Here is a 19,635-nt window from a genome sequence, read left to right as displayed (position 1 = left end):
GGATGTTTCACAAAGCTGTTTGTAAGTTACGAATGACTTTACGATCGACTGGTGACCCTTTCTTACGCTACATGATGATCTCCATGTAGCTGACGTAGCACCTAAGAACATGTTCCAGTCGCTTGTAAAGACATGCATAACTTTACAAATAGCTTTCTGAAACACCCACCAGTTCAGAGTAAGCCCATGTCACAAATGACCTTTACTATCCACTGATATATATTAAAACATGGAAAAGTATTTTTTGTGAACTAAGATTGGGCATTCACATAGTAACAGATTGTTACGGAGGGTTGTTATCCTGAGATTCCTCAGATTGTACCTTTTCGGGATGAGAAGCAAGGGTTAACCTGGCTCACCACAATGACATGGTTTCATAGAGGCCAGGCGTATAGATTTCACAAAAAATTTCAAAGTACAACGCATCATAAGTGAGAAAAATCATAACTATTTCAAGTCATCGCTTGCAGTGCTTTATAAAATATATTTATTTTTTTTCACTGTGAAAGTGTTTAGTATACTGTACTTTAACATAAATGAACACAAGTGAATGACAGAAAATGAAAGATCAACATTGCATGATTGCAGGAATTATAAATTTCATCTGAATAATAATTTGTGATGACCAAAAGCAGTACAAATTAACAGACAGCTACAGATATTAAACTTTAGACAAAGACGTCAAACATTGAACTAATTTATACTTTTTGCAAGTGTGCTAGCGGAGGGCCAGGACATATATTTTGGTCAGCGAGAGTAATAATGCATAAAAAATGCAGGGCAAGTGCACTATCGCTATTGACCTAAAAATGAATGCACAGGAACTGCCCAAGCATGCAAACAAATCTGTTTATTAATTGTTCAAAGCAGGGCCTTCAGATCTAATGTTACTAGGACTTCATTAAAATGTGATTCTCTGTAGATGTAGACAGTTGTAGTGTTAGACAATTAGATCTAAAATGTAAGGAAGTAAAAAATGTAAGTGAGAAATTTCATGAGAAATTAAGTCACCCTTATAGTGGGTTTTATTGATCTACAAACGGTGGGCATAACTACCATCAGACCTAGGCTAAACAGAGGTCATTAATACCAATTGGGACATACATGTAACCACATATATTTGTAGAATAATAATTTGTGATGACAAAAAGCAGTACAAATTAACAGCTAGCTTCATATATCAAAATTTAGACAGAGACATACAATAAATGCACTAATTTAGACTAATGTGGAGGCCACAGATTATTGTGAAAGTGATATGTTGGCTGGCGATTCTCTTAGATATTGGTGATACATTCTCAATTTTGACTGGGAGATATTTCCAGTATGGGATGATTAACTGTACGCCCCACGTGACGTCCATAAATCAATTGACCACTCAATTATTTTAATTCTAAAACCTGCCTTATAATGGAAGATAATAACAAACATGCTTGTAAAGAATGAACCAAAAACAGTACTTTATAATACTTAACATAACATTTTGATTACATTCACTACTTTAGCTCCCTATTTTGATACAACTATGTATCAAAGCAACAAATAGCTTTGGTTTTCATGATCAATAATTATAATTATTTTATAAAAACTCATCATCGAATAATAAATTAATGCACTTCGAAACTACATGAGCTAAAACTTCTATACTTTTCATCTCATAAAAAGGTGCATTATTAGTGAAATGTAATCATGATTATCATTATTATATTAATGAATATTCTTTTACAGTACATTTTACAGATATTATTACTTTAATGACTGAGTAATAGCCTCATATCAATCTATTATCTTCTTACCCCACCCAATCAAATATTAGACAAAGAGTACACACCACATTTGCCATATCGATGCTATTTCAGCTAGTATTAGCTACATTTTGATGTACCGGTATAAAATCATAAATGGTGAATGATTTTGCTAGTTCCAATTCACAATTTACAAAATAATAGTAATGAAGGCATTTCAGTTTGGTGATTTAGTATGTTTTCAAAACTTGGAAAAATGCACGATTTTTTTTTTGCTTTCAAGATATTCTAAATTAATATTTTTTCTCTGAAATAGAAGGCGAAAATTGCAAGCTAATGCTAAGAAAATTTAGATCTGGGGCCCGTCTTTCAAAGAGTTACGATTGATCCAATCTCTATTGAAATCAATCAGTATCATAAATTTTTCCACAGGAAATTTGCACAATGTCCTTTGTAAGCACAGTGATTCTTCTAAGAAAACAATGCATGAATATACATCATAGCTAGAAAATATTTTGAACAAACGTGCGTAATACATGTTGACATTGCTGGCCGTCCATGGTTGCGATTGGTTGGATCAATCGCAACTCTTTGTAAGACAGAGCCCTTGAGGTTCTCTGCATAACCAGAAAGTAATAATTACTCTGGCTACTGATTGTAAAATGATTGAATTATTGATATATAGACATAAATACTGGAGTTGCTATTCATATACAACCTGCATATCCTAACATAAGCTATTCTGTAGCTAGATGGATACTTATACAAGTTTTGCTTTCTATAAAAATATCTAAATAAGATATGCTTCTATCAACGATGATAATAAAGTGTACAAAAATGTTACTTTGGCCCCATTTTGTAAACATCGAGATTTCAATTAGTAACATCATTAACCTACATTTATACTGATCTTTTTTTTAATGAACCAAACATGGTCTACTTTCCTCTAACAAGTGCTGAATTTTAAAGAAAGTTACTTGACATCGAGTTGGGATGGGAAAAACTTGATATGTTTTCTTTTCTTGATGTACGAGGCTTAATCTTCCATATCCCACAAATTCATTAAGCTTCATTCAATTAATTGGATATGCCGATAAAAGGATATGGGTTCGTCTGCGTACATAAAAGTACATACAAGTATACAATAGATAAATGTTTACACATACATGTACACACAAACGCAATATCTAAATACAAACCTTTTGAAGAAAAGGAGCGATGACATTGAGACATCCACACTTGCAACACTGAAGTTGACTGCTCGAATGACAATATTTCTGATTCATATAAAATTCTATACAAAATGATATAAAAGGGAAGCCATAAAATCAAACATTTTTGGATCCCATCATAGTTCAATGCCATCAGACTGTACTAATAATTATGTACACTGTGTAGAGGCACACAGGATAACACCAGGGTCCCCTCTCACAAAGAACCGAGCATGATAAAAACAATCGCAGCTATGGTATAGCCAGCTATTGAAGTTGCACTGCTCCATTTACAAGACATACATATACCATCTCTTTCCATACAAAACCAAGCATGTTAATTAGTTGAGTGTGATGCATTGGTGCATGGCTTTAAATTAATCCATGGTCGTGGATGCCCTGTTGACTCACCATTGTGACCTTCTCATTGACCTTGAATATATTTGTGTATTTTTTTTTCTCCATTTTTGATGTCACATTGACATGTGCACTGTGGAAAAGTGGCTCTGCCTTGAAAATGTTCAAATTTAAGGCCTGGGTCCCGTAACAAAAAGGTTAGCGATCAATTGTACGCTTGATTTTCACGATTGATTGTACATTGCAGGCAATGCAATCAATTGTAGAAAACTGTTATACGATCATTGCTAAGCTTTGTGTTTAAGGGCCCCTGTCGGTGGCTATCCATAGTTGTGATCGATAGCATCCATTGAAAATCTTTGTGAGACCAGACCCATGGTTGTCCAGGATCATCTTCGGGATTATCCTCAGATTAGTTCCACATAGTTGGCTGGGAATAGACCACTATGACCACTGGGTGCCATTCCTCTCCACCATCCATCGTCGATCTGCTCGATCTGTGTGATGATGTCATCGGGGTCAAAGGTGATTTCTGTGTCATCCTCCGCCTGGTAGTCGTAGAGCGCCCTCGCTCTCATCCCTTGGTCCCCTTGGTCCCCTTGGTCCTGCAATGCTTCTGGAAGACAACAAAGAGAAAGGCCAGATTTTGAAAGTGTATCGTAAAAGGTTATATGCAGACTCAGGTGTTGGGCTTAGCCACTACATCTCTGGTCTTCAATATGAAGCATGTTATTTGTCTTGTGGTAGAGAGTTCATTGTATGCAAGGAGAAAAACTATTGAAACAAAAAAACAAGAGAAAAACTCTAAATATTGAATAAAAGGGATATGTGAAAAATACATGTACACACACACAACCACCATGGGATAACAATGCATATTTAGAAAAAAAAACATTCATTATTTGTATAATATTACGATTTATGGACAATGATCTTTCATCTGCTCAAGCACAAATTGTAATTACAAAATGACTTATTTGAGGAAGAACAAGAAAGAGGGAATCCAATACTGAAATAATTTCCCTTCCTTCAAGGAGAGTATTTCTTTCTGGCCGAAAATTATTTACCTAAAATTAAAAAGTAGATGTGTCGCCTAGCAATGATGAAAATATGAAAAGATTTCTGCCTATCATATTGGTACCTCCAAATTGTCTTCGTTTGAACAAGAGTTGACTTTATAACATTGAATGGACGTTGGGGTATAATAATAACAATAACATATTGGACTTATATAGCACCAAGTCCATCCTGTAGAGTGCTCAAGCAGCCTTTCAAGAATTATGAAGGAAATTAAGAATAATTGAAAAGAAAGTTTCAGAAAGTAAATCTAAATATCTTTTGTACAGTATCACAGCTGTATCATTTATAAGAAGCTGAGCTAGGTATTTTCTTTTACATTATTTTGCTGCCACATGTAATATTTAAAATCTGGATCAAAAAAATTTACCATATATTTTCATATTGTTTCTAAAATTCCATTCTCAAACATATATCAATGTGTTTAACCATTAATGCTAAGGTTTCAGACACTCGGACTTGCTTCAAGGCTATACAGTATGTATTAAAAAAAAGTTTACATTTAGAAAAAATCCTGTAAAATTATACATTTGTAATATCCTGATGATTTTTCCACATTTTAACATTGGTAAAGATCAACCAAAAAATTACTTTTTTTCTTTCCAGGGCTCTTTTTGGAGAAACTTAAAAATTTTCCAGGGCTACTTTTTCATTTTCCAGGGCTCTTTTTCCACTTTCCAGGGCTACAATTTCTGGAGCTATTTCGCGGCTTTTTTGCGTTTGTGTGTGTGTGTGTGTGTATGTGTGTGTGTGTATATATATACACGGTAGCTAGCATATACCAGGGAAGTATAACACTTCCCTGGTTTGACCTTCGCATTGTTTCTTCGAAGTGATGGTTTATGATTTTAGTGTTGTGATGATAGATTGATTTTGATGCTTGAACGATATCTGAGTTGATTCATGGACCTAATACAGACCTATTCAGATTAAATCATGGAGGTAGAACCTCCATGAATTAATCCAAGTTTGAATGTTTGATACTTGGTTGACGTGAGCTTTGCGTGTTTACTATTTAGTGTTATAGCCCATTTGCCAAATTAATCTAGAAAGATCTGTATTCGTGTCTAAAGACAATGTAAAAGAAAAAGAAAAAGAAAGTTCTGAATTTGTACAATTCTGAGGTAATTTATTTTATCATACAATATAGGTACCTGCAAATGTTATGAAGTTGAACAAATATCCTTCGTACATATTTGACTGAAAGTTATTTAAATGACACTTTTTAAAAAAGTCTTAAAATTATTCATACAAAATAATGATATGAGTCATAAAGGTCATTGAATTGTTAAGCGTTCGTATCAATTACACAGATTCATGACAAAAAGGCCTACCAGAACCAAAACTGGCAATTTCCATCATCCATCATGAATGCCTAGCCTTGCACGGCCTCTAATTGAAATGAACTTATCCACGTCTTTGCAAATTTTACCTGACCTAATTTCTCCACACAGTGAGAGAGGCCATGTGGCAGCCAAACCAAAACAGAATGAAAAGGGCGGCAATCTCGTACCCCCCCCCCCCACCACCACCACAAGAATATCAGATTTCCAAACATGTGCTTCTCAAGATTGTGCAATACATGACGGAGACAAAGAAAGTTATGTAAACAAATTGCCGAGGGTTGATGTCCCTGAATTAAGGGGCTAGTCTACGTTTTCAGTCACTTAAGAAAATGGCGAACTGGCCAAAGGTGAAATACATCATTGAAAAAAAATGAATGTTTGGATTAAAATAACGAAGATTAAATGAAATATGACTGAAAAATATCCATAGTTGAATCTCTACTTTTATTACTGACAGAACAATAACATCATTTTTTTATTAACTTCTTGCCAATATTCCAATAAGGCAAGACTCCCATTTAAGACTAGCAAGCAAACGTTATCAATGGGATTTTGGAATGAAAGAAAAAAAAATCAAAGCGTGATTTTTTTTTAAGGGATAGACGAGACTCTTGTTTTGAACAGAGATATAAAAATATTTAAAAACAAACAAGAGGTGATAAACACTTGACTAAAAGGAGAAATTAACAAGAATAATAGGGAAATAAAGTTTGGAAGAAAAGAAGGAATGAGGAGAGACAAGCTTTGGGGGGAAGGATCAAGATGGGTGGCTGCAGCTCGACATGGGGCTAGAGAGTGTACATAAATGGGAGGGGGGGAGCAATCATCTATCAAGTCGCCCAAAATCTTACACCTTCACCAAACTTCTCACACACACAAATCCCAGTTCATGATACAATCACAAATGTCGCTCAACACATGCGCACGTGGTCTCTACTGGCATTTTACAGTCACACACACAGAAATACACACTACACACAATGCACACGATGCATCCCCATACCACATGCAGTCACACTGAGTCTAAAGCACACAAGCAGAGAAACGTTCTGCTCGAAGTATATGACTCCTCGGCTCCAAATTCTACATTTATTTTATCTCAGTGCTTGGAGTCGGCGCTGGGGCCGATTTTCGTCCATGAATGAGAGAGCATGGCAAAGACTCGAGTCCCTTTATCTCAGCTCAGAACCGCCGCCGCTTGGTACTCGAGTCTCCAGAGATCAGGGTCGACTCCCCGACTCTGGCATTGAGAATCGGGTAGACGCGATTACCCGGCGCTGGCTCCCAAGCCTAGTTGACGGGGGCGATTATGAGTTTTGCAGTCGCCCTCGTGTGAATGTTTTTAGCCCTTTTCCGGGGCTCTTTTTGGACTTTCCGGGGCGAATTCGCCCGCCGCCCCCGTGTAATTTTTTGGTTGGTAAAGATCCATTTGAGCAAATGACGATAAAACTGTCGAAAAATATTTCCGCTTGAGTGAGCACCACTTACTTTTGAAAAGTTTGTGAAAAATGATTTGCGCAGCACTTTGAAATAGTTATGTGAATAAAAGTAGACCTTAATCATGAAGAACACGTGTAATTTAGCTACTAAAATTGATTTGAAGATATCTTTTACCCTTTTAAACTTGTTTCCTTGCCCAAAACACTTCGAAGAGTGCATTGCGCCCCACCCCACTCCCCCACACACCGAGGCCATCGTGACGATATTTGCTTTACACTGAGCTGTGATTTACATGAAATGACTTGGGCTTGATTTTCATTTAGTTAATCATTGTCAAGCTGGGAAAAAAGTGGAGAAACAAGTATTCAATGAAAATGAAATGTAAACCCACTTTAAATGATAAAAACTTAGTGAAAAAATGCTGGAGATGTCTGACATAAACTTTTGTTTAGATTTAGTTATGTCCTCAGATCCAGCTGGCACAAAAAGGGTAGAGGTTGTGCTTACTAAGTGTTCAAATTTCAATTTGAGTGGCAAAATTGTTACAGAATGCTTGATTGTATCCATTTTATTTCAATTGACTAAAAGTGCAAGGGAAATGTATGAGAAATGTTTCACAGGGTAAGTTTGATTTTGCCCTTTTCCCTTGACACAGCGTGAAAACAAGCATTTCTGCGCAGATTTCTGCAAGTTTTACAAAAATGGACAGTGCTCACTCAAGTGTAACATTCTGTCAAAACTTTTAATTTAATTGGATAGATGAGACCCAAACCCAACATTATATGTGAAAAATTTACCCACATGTTGTATATTTTTTAATTCCCAGGGCTTTTTCAAAGTGTAAACTTTTTTTTGATACGCACTGTATAGGGAAACCCAATTTTCTGCATAAAGTGATTTGCTAACCTTGATTTTCATATAATTCTTGTTCAGGTTCTTCAGGGTATGGGTCCTGGGCTGGAGGTTGGTCCTGGTATGGATCTGAGTATGGTTCCTGTTGGTACTGGTCCTGATCAGTCTGAGCCTGGTCTTGGTAGGGATCTGAATAGGGTTCTGGATCTGGCTGGTATGCAGGTTCTGGTTCTGGCTCGGGTTCCGGCTCTGGTTGGTATGCTGGCTCCGGTTCGGGTTCCGGCTCTGGTTGGTATGCTGGCTCCGGTTCTGGTTCCGGTTGGTATGCTGGCTCAGGTGCTGGTTCAAGCTCCGGTTCGCGTGTGGGGACAGGCATGGGAGGTCTGGCAGCAGGAGGCCGTGAAACTGGAGGTGGGGCTTCCTGACTTTCTGTGACGGCTTCTGAGGAACTCTTCTTTCTCTGTGATATCATCTGTGCCATTTCCTGATTTTTAAGAATTGATAACCAAGACATTTTAAATGTTGATTCCAGTTTTGATGAAAAATGTTTAATATCACACTCTTGTTTTAAGCGTGTAGGGTAGGATTTAAAGTTAAGTCATACAGAAGACTCTGCATAAGTCAACCTTCTATAAATCAAATAATCACCTAGGTTGACACATTTCATCAGACCAGCTGGGCACCGTAACACATAGGTTAGCGCTTAATAGCTAATTTTAAAGAACAATTCTGATTGATTCCTAGTCAGTCTACTGAGCAAAATTAGAATGGAACAATGATCGTGATAGGCCATTACATTCAGCAATTATTCGCTGACCTTTAAGTTATGAGGCCCAGAATACGCAATATATATGTAATTTACATCATCTTAGTTGAATTTTGCCCAAATGGAACAGATTTTTCTAGTCCCAAGAGATATGACTTACGCAGATTTGATTGTGTTTATCTTTGGCCTGGCCAATCATTAGTATAACTATAATGAATGTCAGCTTTCTCCTTTGCCGGCATTTATGCAGCAAACACTCTGGTGTGATGGTACAAACTCTCAACTCAATGTACTACAGTACGGTATGATAAGGGTACGGTTGGAATCATGTGGCAGTAACAATCATGAATATTGAAAGACTTTCTAAATGTGCATTAAAATTTCCTGTAACATCTGTAGTTACATGAAAACCAGGGTTAATTAACAGAATACCACAATTCCCAGTTGCCTATAACCCTCATAATGAACAAAGTCTCCAAAGTTGGGATCTTAAAAAAAAAAATGGTGTCCATGAAAACCATTCTAACCCTCATTTATGTATTCATCTTGAATTTCCTCAAATGAAAAGATAACTAATATACATGTAATCTTTACATACTTTTTTCCTCTCGTCTGCTTGCCCTGTGCTTCGGGTAGGAGCTGCATTGCTTTGCTGCCTACTTTCCTGGTAAAACAAAACAAATACCAAAGAGTCAGAAATACAACTATGCCCTTGATTACTTTCTCTCTCATGTACTTCTTGCTTCAGGTTATTACTATATATTCTATAAATTGTGTGAATCGTGTTGAAAACATTGTCATGTGATGGCATGGGGATGTAGTGGTTCAAACTCTCGTCTCTCAGCAGAAGGTCACATGTTCAAACCCCATCACAGCCCACCATCTTTTGGTAAGGTGTCAATGCACACTTTGCCATTCTTCATTCACATGTTAAATGATAATTGGGTTGGATCAATGTAGTATGCCTAGCAATTGAGTTAGGACTCTCTTGCTGGAGTGCTACGAAGATTCAGCCAAGTCATAAATAATTTCCTCCTTTTTTTTTCCTGCCTTAATATATACGGTACACCAAATATCTGTTTGGCTCTTTGTACAAGTATGATGTTACATGGTTATCTAGAAAAACACATATCATATCTAACTTGAGCTGAGCAACTGAGAAATACAGCTTCTAAAACTAAAACTAAATATTTTAATGGTTCAAAAATTTTGAAATACAATACTCCTAGTAATGAGAGGCATTTCTTACCCACACCTATCCAATTATCGGTATAAAAACACAAAATTTAAATCATGGAAATAGTCAGAAATGCACTGCCAGGCATGGGGTGTAAACATCAAATTGCTTTGTGTAAAAGCTCCTACAATGTGATGGATATTAAGGCCCATATTCTAAAGTCAGGTTTAACTTAGACTCCGGTCTAACTCTGTGCTACAATTATGGGGAGCCAAAAACTCAAAAATTCTGGTTAGATTTTATATTTTTTATGGTTACTATTTTGTTTCCATTTGCTTGCATCATTCTTGTTATCATTCCCAGCAGTTATGAATGATTTGAGTGTCATGTGAGTTAATAAATTGAACTTGTACTAATAGAAATTTGTGCGCCAATTGGCTATCCAAAGTTAAACCACAATTTTACTTAAACTCGAGTTCAGAATACAGGCCAAAGACTGCAAATACTACTACTAATAATTATAATCTGGTGATTTATAGGGCATTCAAGACATACATAAAGCACTCTAAAATTATCTCTGTCATCAGATTCAATCAGTCATTCCCCCACACAATGTATCCACATCCTCCACTCCCTGGGGAGTATTCCAGACAGTCAGTTGCAATGCAAGGTGCTCACAATACTGCACAAACTACAATGACCCGCACATCATACCCATTTAGCACCTGGGTGGAGAGTGGCAAAGTTTGGATTGATGCCTCTCAAGGGACACTAGACTGCAGTGGGATTCAGAAAAAATTGCTTTTCTCACCCTAACCAACAAAACTATTTAAAAAAAAAGGACTTACCCATCTTGCTTGCTCTGCCTTTACAGAATCTTCATGGGATTTCTGTTCTTGTCTCCTTTAAAAATTAATAAAAATGAAAATGTCTTCATTGTAAGGTCGTTTAAATTGCAGAGCTGCCAATTTATACAAGATTTCAGCATTCTAAAGCTGAAAATCTGTATTTTGGTGAGGAAATCAGTATTTTGCATGAAATCATATAAAGTGAATACTAGTTGGCAGATCTCACAATAGTAGTAAAAGCTGTGAGAACTGGAATTGGTAGGCTAGCTTTGCCAATGTAATATAGGAGTATCAATGCTGATCATTATTCTTAAGTTATCCTTTAAGATCACTCAACTTACAATATTTCTGGTAAATGACAAAGTGTGATTGAGTACTCTAAACTACAATGCAAGTGTACTATTTACAGCAAAACTGACAAATATGGTCAAGCAGGACTGCTTTCTTTTCTTTTAATAATTATATCATCAATTATTCATAGAAGATGCCCACCTAATCCAATAACAGTTGCAATTTTTAAGAAAACAATAAAAATTAGTGGGGTATGAGAGAGATAAAAGAGCAGAAAAGAAAACTCTAAAACAAATATCGTCATCAGATATTGAATTAGAAAAAAGGAGACTTACTTTCTACTGTCAATGTCTTTCATCTTTTCTGCCATCTTCTTCTCACGTTCAGCGGCTTCTCTCTTTTCTCTCTCCACTCTCTCCTTTTCTGATTTTTCACGTTCTTGTTGTTTTTTAGCTGTTTCTTCCCTCACACGGGCCTGCTCATCACTCTGTTGAAGCCAAATATTGAAAGGGAAAATTAGACTTCAGGTAACAACAACAATAGCAATGATAATAATAATAATAAGCATGAATTTGTATAGAGCAGCTTTTTATATTAATATATTCAGCAGCGCTTGTTCAGAGCTCTTTTTTTTATACTAAATTCTATGAGTACACAGCAATTTTCTTAATCAAAGAGATTTCAATTTTTATTTGAAGATAATAAGTGATACAGAACTTCTTATATCAATTGGCAGGCTATTCAAAAGTTTGGGGGCAGCAAGTGAAAATGTGCGATCGCCGAGTGTGACTTTTGTTTTGTGAAAGGGGATGTGGAACTTCGCAGGTTTAGACTATGTGACTGGGTTTAAGTTTGATTAATTCTGATGTAGTATCCATACTACATACAGGTACTTAGCTGTTGGAGACTCAGCCCGCATCTATGTGGGCTGGAGTCTGTTATAACTTACAGCAAAATTGTTCGGCCTACAATAGGTTCAATCATAGTTATGATAATATTAATGACAAAATAACATCACCAATAATGACATAACAACATCATTGGAAATTGAAACTAAACAAGATCTGCAACATGACACCAGCAACAATCCTAACTATATGGGGTTACCTGAAAAAGAATATGTTTATAAACTTCACGTCAGACTCAGAATATGTTTGAAGGCTTGCATGGTGGTATGAACAATCGCATAAACCACTTCCACGAAGCTCTTTGCCATTACAAGGTAATGACTCACAAATCTCCATTATTTCCTTGATATTATTTCTTCGAACACTACACAACCCAATTAGAAATCTCTGCACCTCGAGAAAGAATTTCCCGACTGCCCTTTCTACTTCAACCCCTCTCATGTATTTTATATTCTTGGAACCAACTTCCCGGAAATTCTAACAATTCATCTATGTCTCAACAATGATATTAATAGTTTGACAAAGCCTATCAGCAATGACAATATCCCACCATCGGCTTAAAAAAAAGCTGAACAAATTCCTAGGATTGGGCATAAAGTGTTCTCCATTAAAATTATAAGTCAAGATGATTAGAATTATATCTGTGCATTAATTGATTATTATGAGAAAGGAAGTATGGTAATAGTGGATGAAAGCAGAAACCCACCTCCATATTTTGCCAGAATTTATCACTCCTCTTTGACTTGATCTCGAAAGCTGCGTTGGTTTTCTTGTAAACTGATCCCACTGGCCCCGTCTGACCTGCATCTTCAGTTGCTTTCTCCTTATGGAAGCCATAGTTGGAACCGGAAGACTTGGCTACTAGCTTTAAGATGCTCTCCTCATCGATATCATCCTCTGAGCGAGCATTTACAGTCACATGGGCTCCCTACAAGTGTAAGGTCGAATGAATTACTTCAAGCAACTACAACAATGTTAATGAAAAGTTCTTTCAAAGTACATATCACAATTTATCAAATGGCTCTGCTATTTAAAATCACTTTGCACTATCAAGTTTTATAAAAGTACCAGTGAAATAAAGGAATGAATCTTAGCAGCTACCCACTTACACAATTCAATACATCAGGGTTGAGTGTGGCAAATGTAGATTGTCGACCTGGTTCTAAAATGTCATCAGGTTGGTTTTTCTACTGTCTCGCTACTTCCACCACAAGCTCTGGCTCATAAATCAATGACCGTCCGTCTTCAGGAGTCTCCTGAAGACGGACAATCAACCTGCCCTAAACGTCGAGTAACCTCTCTTCACTACAGCCTGCTACTACTCAAACCATCGCTACTCAAGCCATATTTAGCTCATCTCATCTGGCTTACAGACCTTTTCAGGACTTCACTCACTCTCAAGAAAAAAAAATACCTCTAATTTCCTCTTTTGCATCCTTTCTCTTCTTTCCATTTCAATTTTTCTGCCTGTATTCCCTTTCCCTTCTTCATATTACACATGGTGAACCGTAAACCTTCTCCACGTTAAATTCTATGAACTTCCTACCTAATTATCATTCTTTTCTTTTATAATCAATTCCGATTGTTCCTATGGCGACTGCACATACTCTCCCACATGAAGCATTTGTAATACGCAATATGTTGCGCGCAAGGTGGTCTGGTCAGTTTCAAAAGAGGTGGTCGTTATGTAATGGACTCACAATAAATAATGGATATAAAGAAATCAAAATCCACCCCAGATCCACCGTCATCTTACTCTGAATAAATTAGCAACATCCTGATGATGTCTTGCACATGTTCCCTTCTTTGATACAGGAGCTCCATCACCAATCTACAAATGAAAGAAACACAAAACTAAAATGGGTCTCAAACTGCCAGGGGAAAAGAAATTCTGTACAGGGTCAATTTTCCAGTTTTTGTTCATTGGAAATCAGGCGGGGGGGGGGGGGGTTATTTGAAACTAAATAGGAATGTAGTAATAAAGTAATAGTACAAAAGGGACAGAAGTACTGCAATTCTTTCCATGATATTTCGAAATATTGTCAAAGAAAAGTTGTCCAGTTTACAGGGATGCTCCTGAGTGTGTAATCATAATTTCACAAATAATAGCTAAAATACCCACATCAATTATTTCATCCTGTACTGCTTTATGTGAGAAAAACAATGCAATGTATTTGATTCTTAGCAGAACTTAGTCATTATCTACTGTCATATCATTCTGGTGATTCCAATGTTTTGCAGCAATCAATAATTAGTTGGTGCCTTATCAACAATCTTCAACAATAACCATTTCTTTCACTGGTAAAAATCAAGGTCAGAGCTCTCAAAAATTAATTGTCAACAGATGTTCAAGATTAAAACCTGAAAGACATGAAACCCAGCTCTCTATATTGAATTTTTAATCCAAGTACTGCAAGAAAAAATAATGGCTTACTTTAAATTTATACAAGAGGTGAATTCCAAATGAATTATGTAATTCCCCTTTTTAATATACATATATCATATTACTCACCCAATTGATAAGTACATTCTTAGGTAGATTGCTGTTAGTGTCTATCACCCTGAGGAAGGCATACTGTATTTTGGCGCAGTTGAAGGAATCCGCCATTTCCTCAATGCCATCCTCTACAAGGAAACAGAAACAAAACAAAAACAAAAACAAAACTGGCAAGATTACAATCGTTATAATCAGGCCTGTCTAGCACTAGTGTTCTTGGAAAATTTAACCCATAGTTTGGTAATCTATCATCATCATTGCAATCATTAAAAACAAAATCAAAATCCTTGCTTTCTCATTCAAATTGGCAATTCCATCTTCATGTTAAATCATTTATTTAATTATTTTTTATAAAAAAAAGCTGCAAAATAAGGCATATATCAAAGAAAAGATACTAATTTTTGCAATTGGAAGAGCTATTCAAACTCTTCAAATCATCAATGGTTTATGTATACATACCTCCTGTGTCGACTACCTTCAAGTCGTATGATTTTCCTTCATAGCCAAAAACAACCCTGCAGTGGGGGAAGACAAGATTTGTGATAGAGATATTTTTTCTTGTCATAGCTTGAGAAACAAACCACTGCAACGTCATTTTGAGATAGACAAAACAAAGGCACATGCCTGAATATTACTGTATGCATTCCTTTTACATTCTTTTCAAGGTTTTTGTTGTAAGGAAAATTTTTTTTTAGTCCTTTGCATAAAAATATTTGAATATTATTTCATGCATTATCTGAATCAGATTAAAAAAATAAATCATGAAATTTGTGTTATTTTTATATGCCCATGTGGGTCATGGACAGCAGCTAGTACTAGAAACAGAGTCTCTGTCATTAAATACTCTTCTTTCACTGTCTCTTTCCGAAGACTTGCCGTCTTTCCATGAATTTGTAATGACATTACTAAAGCCAGGCACACAGCCGATATGGGAGACTGTCACCAAGTTTATTTATCTTCAATATATATATCAGTGAGACAAAAGTTTTGTAGGGAATAACTGCCTTGGCATTAATGTTGTTTCTTTTATCCTTTTGCACAGCAAGTCTCCAATATTGGAAATTGTCTCCCATGTTGGCCGGGAGTCTCCAACATTATTAGCCGTACGTCTCTTACAAGTTACTGGATGCATAGGAGGTGTCACCAACAGCAGTCCACCCGGGCCCTGTGGGTTCATTGCATTAGCCATGTGTGTGAAAATCAAGGATTTTACCTTATTTATTTCATTACATTAATTCTTTTACCAAATAATATGAACCCCTTTTTCCACCTCGTTATCCTTGTGTGAAATTTTTTTGATTATTTTTCGTTTTTTTCATTGAGTGAAGCGGTGAAGCCATTGCAATTTATCACAGACCAACATTTTCACCAATAGAGGGAGCACAATTTATATTTATATCAAAGACAATACAAGGGAAAGATGAGGTACTCAAACTATTTTACACACAAATCAATGTAAAGCATTACGCTAAGTTGATCAAGTGTCTAGTCTTCCTAATTGTAGAGTCTTTCATTCACACTGTTATCTTTTTATAAAGAATCAAAGCTTGTAGAGTCTACTGCTGCATGGGGGGGGGGTGAAGGGGCTGTGCCACCTCTCTATTGGGGGTGCGAAAAATAGAAAAAAAGGAAGAAAAAAAAAAGAAAAAGGAAAGGAGAGGAGAAAAAAGAGGGAAAATAAGAGGGAGACGAGTGACTGAAATAAGGTGAAGTGATGACTTGGAAACAGAACAATCTTTCATGTCCCCAAGGGCCAAGGCTATACTGTATCCGAAATCACCTTTGAACTTTGCTCACCAGGTTCTTTCACAAAAATATATTGCGATTCAACACATCCTCACGTGCACTCATTCCTCAGTCTACTCACGTTTTCACAATCTCTGCTCTCGGTCATCTGACAAACTTAATTAGAAATAAAATAAGAATCAACTCAATTTGAAATTACCTTCAAGTCTTGGTCTTGGCCTTTATTTACACTAAACTGGAGCAGTGGTTACACAAATATCTGCTCCCAATCGATTATCTTCTGACTTCAGAGCTAGGGCGAAACAACCAAAAATACAGGAGCCAAACTACAACCACTCCTCACAGTACGAGAGCTACACAACAACTGCACCCATCGAGGGCCAAACTTCAACTAACTAACCCCCTCCTTCAAGTGTAAGTGTAGGGGAGTCCCTAAACACATGAGTGCACAAGGCACTCTTACATAAAGATACACACATGTAGTGTACACAGAGAGACTGCACTACTGTGCATAGGGAAGATGGGGATAGTAGGAGAGAGATAGACACAGAGAGAGAGAGAAGAATAACAGAGGTAGTCTACTACCAGACTCTAAATAGGCAGTTTTGTTACAATACTATATACCCTATTTGCTCGCTCTTAGCACTCGCAAGCCATGACATTACCCAGTGTTCGATGTTTTGCGCACTGCGTTTCTTGTGTTGACTAATAAATTCATCATTTCCTGATGAAGCCCTATGGGCGAAAATTCGATCTAATTTTTTTCTCTACTACGGTTTGTTTTATTCACCTTAATTTGTATTTTGTTCGATGAGATACGTATCTTGCTCAATAGGCAGTGAAATGGAGCTAAAACTATCCAGTTTTGAAGTCATTATGAAAAAATATTGGAAAATATTTCAGCTCGGACATCGAGCTTTCATTTTGATTGACTATGAATTGATAAAAAAAAAGTGATTCTGTCTTTTTTTTCTGAACCAGTGAGCGGCAGTGATGACTGTTTGAGCAGTAGAGTTGCACGGCCAATATGGGAGACTCTCTCCAATAGGGGAGACAATCTCCCACATTGGAGACTTGCTTTGCAAAAGGACAAAAGAAACAACACCAACAAAAGCATGATTTTTTCCACCCAAAATTTTGTCTCACTGAGGTCAGAATTGTAGAAGCCCATTTGTTTTGTGTGTGATTGACAACAAAAATCCTTATCAAAACAAAGGTAGACGGTGAATTTTTAAACTAAAAGTAGACGGTGAAAAGGGGTAGGCCTAATTACTAATTTTTCATGAGGAATCTGTTTATCTCATTTTTATTTGCCGCCAAGGTAATCCTTTTGCAGCAAATGTAAACAAAGGAAATTGGTCTCCAAAACTGGAGACTGTCTCTGAAATTGGATACCCAAATTCTTTACAAGAGTCTCTGATATTGGAGATAATCTCCCACATTGGAGACAGTCTCCAATATTGGCCGTGCGCCTCTACTGTTGAGTGGCTGGCTAGCTGCAGCTTTATTCTAGTTTAAAATCATGAAAACTGATGAAATAAACACTCTACAGCAACGTTTGGACTGGTGGTTTATTTCACAATAATGCTACTAGTACTACATATGTATTACATTTGAAAATGAGAGATTTGCCATTGTATAATTCGCAACAAACTTCGACCAGTAGCCGAGCAGGCATACCCGGAAGTTGGCAACCACCGGTCATGACGCTTAATTCACACGGGTAGTCCCCCGTTGTTTTAACTCAAAGACACGGCCAGCGCCCCAGCTTGGCTCGTCTTGGTCGGTCGTTTCCGCAATCGGAAAATTCACACACCTGTTCCTCTTTCAAACAGGAAAACGAATATCTCATTACCTTTGAATTTAATGATACTTACCAGTCTGTCGGTTTTTTGTCGTCACAGACATCTTTGTATGCCTGCATCAAAGCATCTCGGTGTTTTACAAAACTTATCGACATTTTGCATTTAAATTCTCTTCTTCCTCGAGCTCGATCCCCCTTCAATCCTGTAATATTTTACACGCAGATGGCGCTCGCCGTCGACACGAGCAGGAGAATGGGAGTAATCAACTTCAACCTCTTCATCATCCTCCCTCAGTCACTTTTCCCTATCCCCCATTCTCTACTTCATCGCTCATTTACCCCCCACCCCGAACCGTTTCCTTTCTCTGTCCACAGGTATGTTTTGCTTTTTGGGGAGTTTTGTTATCTTGGGACTTTTTTTTATGTAGGCCTACTAGATACGTGTTTGGTTTATTTCTTAATGGGAAAGGAGGGAGGGTGGGGCCATGAGGGAGAATTATTTCAATTAAGTTCCTGATTTGACTGAATATATCCTGGGACAAAAAAAATGCTCACTATTCTTGCCAATGTGTTAAATATACAATTGCAAGAAGGGTGGGGTGTGTGTGTGTGGGGGGGGGGGGGAAATTGGAATTTAATATGCCTCTAAATCCTAAGGGGAGGGGATGTGCATCATGAATTAGAGTTCTGTGTATTTTAACAATTTCTATATTAGCAAAACATAGGCGAAAAGAATAAAGTAACATTTTTTGTCATGTGCTTACTGCTCCAACGTTTCACTCTCTCAGTGCCCCATCCCCACAGGATTTTTCAATTAGTACATGTATGCATAATTTGAGGGAAACTAGAGTCAAGGGAGACCGTAATGTAATACCTTTGGTTTTGTTGATGTAACATTATGAGACGTACCCCACAATTTTTTTGCATTCCATGTCCTTGTTCTCTCTCTCTCTCTCTCCATTCCTTTCTCTTCCTCTCTTACCTAATTCTTTGAGAACCCCCCCCCCCCAACCTCTCTCTCTCAAATTGCCCAGGGCATGCTTCTGCTGTTTTTCTTATTCTGTTATCTTTTTTTTCAAAGCCATTTTGAATTATCAATGAATAGGCTAGGATGGCCAGCAAGACGATGGATGGCAATAATTGATAGGCCAACATGTGTTTTGATTTCTGGTCGTAATAAATCAAATCTTATATAAGTATGTTACAGACCTATTGCTCTGCTGGCCATTCTGTGCTTTTGTCAAAATGTTTAAGTTAACATAGCTGATCTCTCTCTCTCTCTCTGTGTCTTCAAGTAGTTGCAAATGAAAGAGAAAGTCTCAGCCTAATCTGACAATGATTATCTTCACAAACGATAAGCATACAGAATGAATTTATCTATTTCTTTAAGAATTTAACCCTGAAAATAGTCAGCATTTCATGGATACAGGAAAAAATTAAAGGCCTTTTAGCTCTACGGTGTAAATAGTGTTAAATGTGACTTAAAATCATGCACGCACATGATATGTAACACGCAATCTTATTGATTGATACCATAGGATTAATACACACTAGTGTGCATACCCTTGGT

At 36.9% G+C, this 19,635-nt stretch overlaps 1 protein-coding gene across 2 annotated transcripts; it reads right to left on the bottom strand.

Moving 5' to 3' along the window:
• Positions 1-460: 460 nt before the first annotated feature.
• LOC129273448 (drebrin-like protein A) lies at positions 461-18,394 on the bottom strand. Of its 2 annotated transcripts, none has more exons than XM_054910478.2 (10): positions 18,139-18,394; positions 14,975-15,030; positions 14,531-14,643; positions 13,775-13,849; positions 12,725-12,946; positions 11,446-11,597; positions 10,820-10,874; positions 9,393-9,458; positions 8,083-8,512; positions 461-3,929 (listed from the first exon to the last, which is right to left on the bottom strand). In XM_054910478.2, the coding sequence occupies exons 1-10, from the start codon at positions 18,219-18,221 to the stop codon at positions 3,721-3,723; spliced, it is 1,461 nt and encodes a 486-aa protein (XP_054766453.2). In that variant the 5' UTR covers positions 18,222-18,394; the 3' UTR covers positions 461-3,720. The 2 variants fall into 2 exon arrangements, with proteins under 2 accessions (XP_054766453.2, XP_063963511.1); XM_064107441.1 differs by lacking the exon at positions 18,139-18,394 and adding an exon at positions 16,461-16,658.
• Positions 18,395-19,635: the final 1,241 nt, after the last annotated feature.

Source organism: Lytechinus pictus, chromosome 12 (assembly GCF_037042905.1).
Source record: "Lytechinus pictus isolate F3 Inbred chromosome 12, Lp3.0, whole genome shotgun sequence".
Lineage (NCBI taxonomy): Eukaryota > Metazoa > Echinodermata > Echinoidea > Temnopleuroida > Toxopneustidae > Lytechinus > Lytechinus pictus.
The sequence above is the reverse complement of the archived record's forward strand: the minus strand, read 5'-3'. Positions and strand labels throughout refer to the sequence as shown.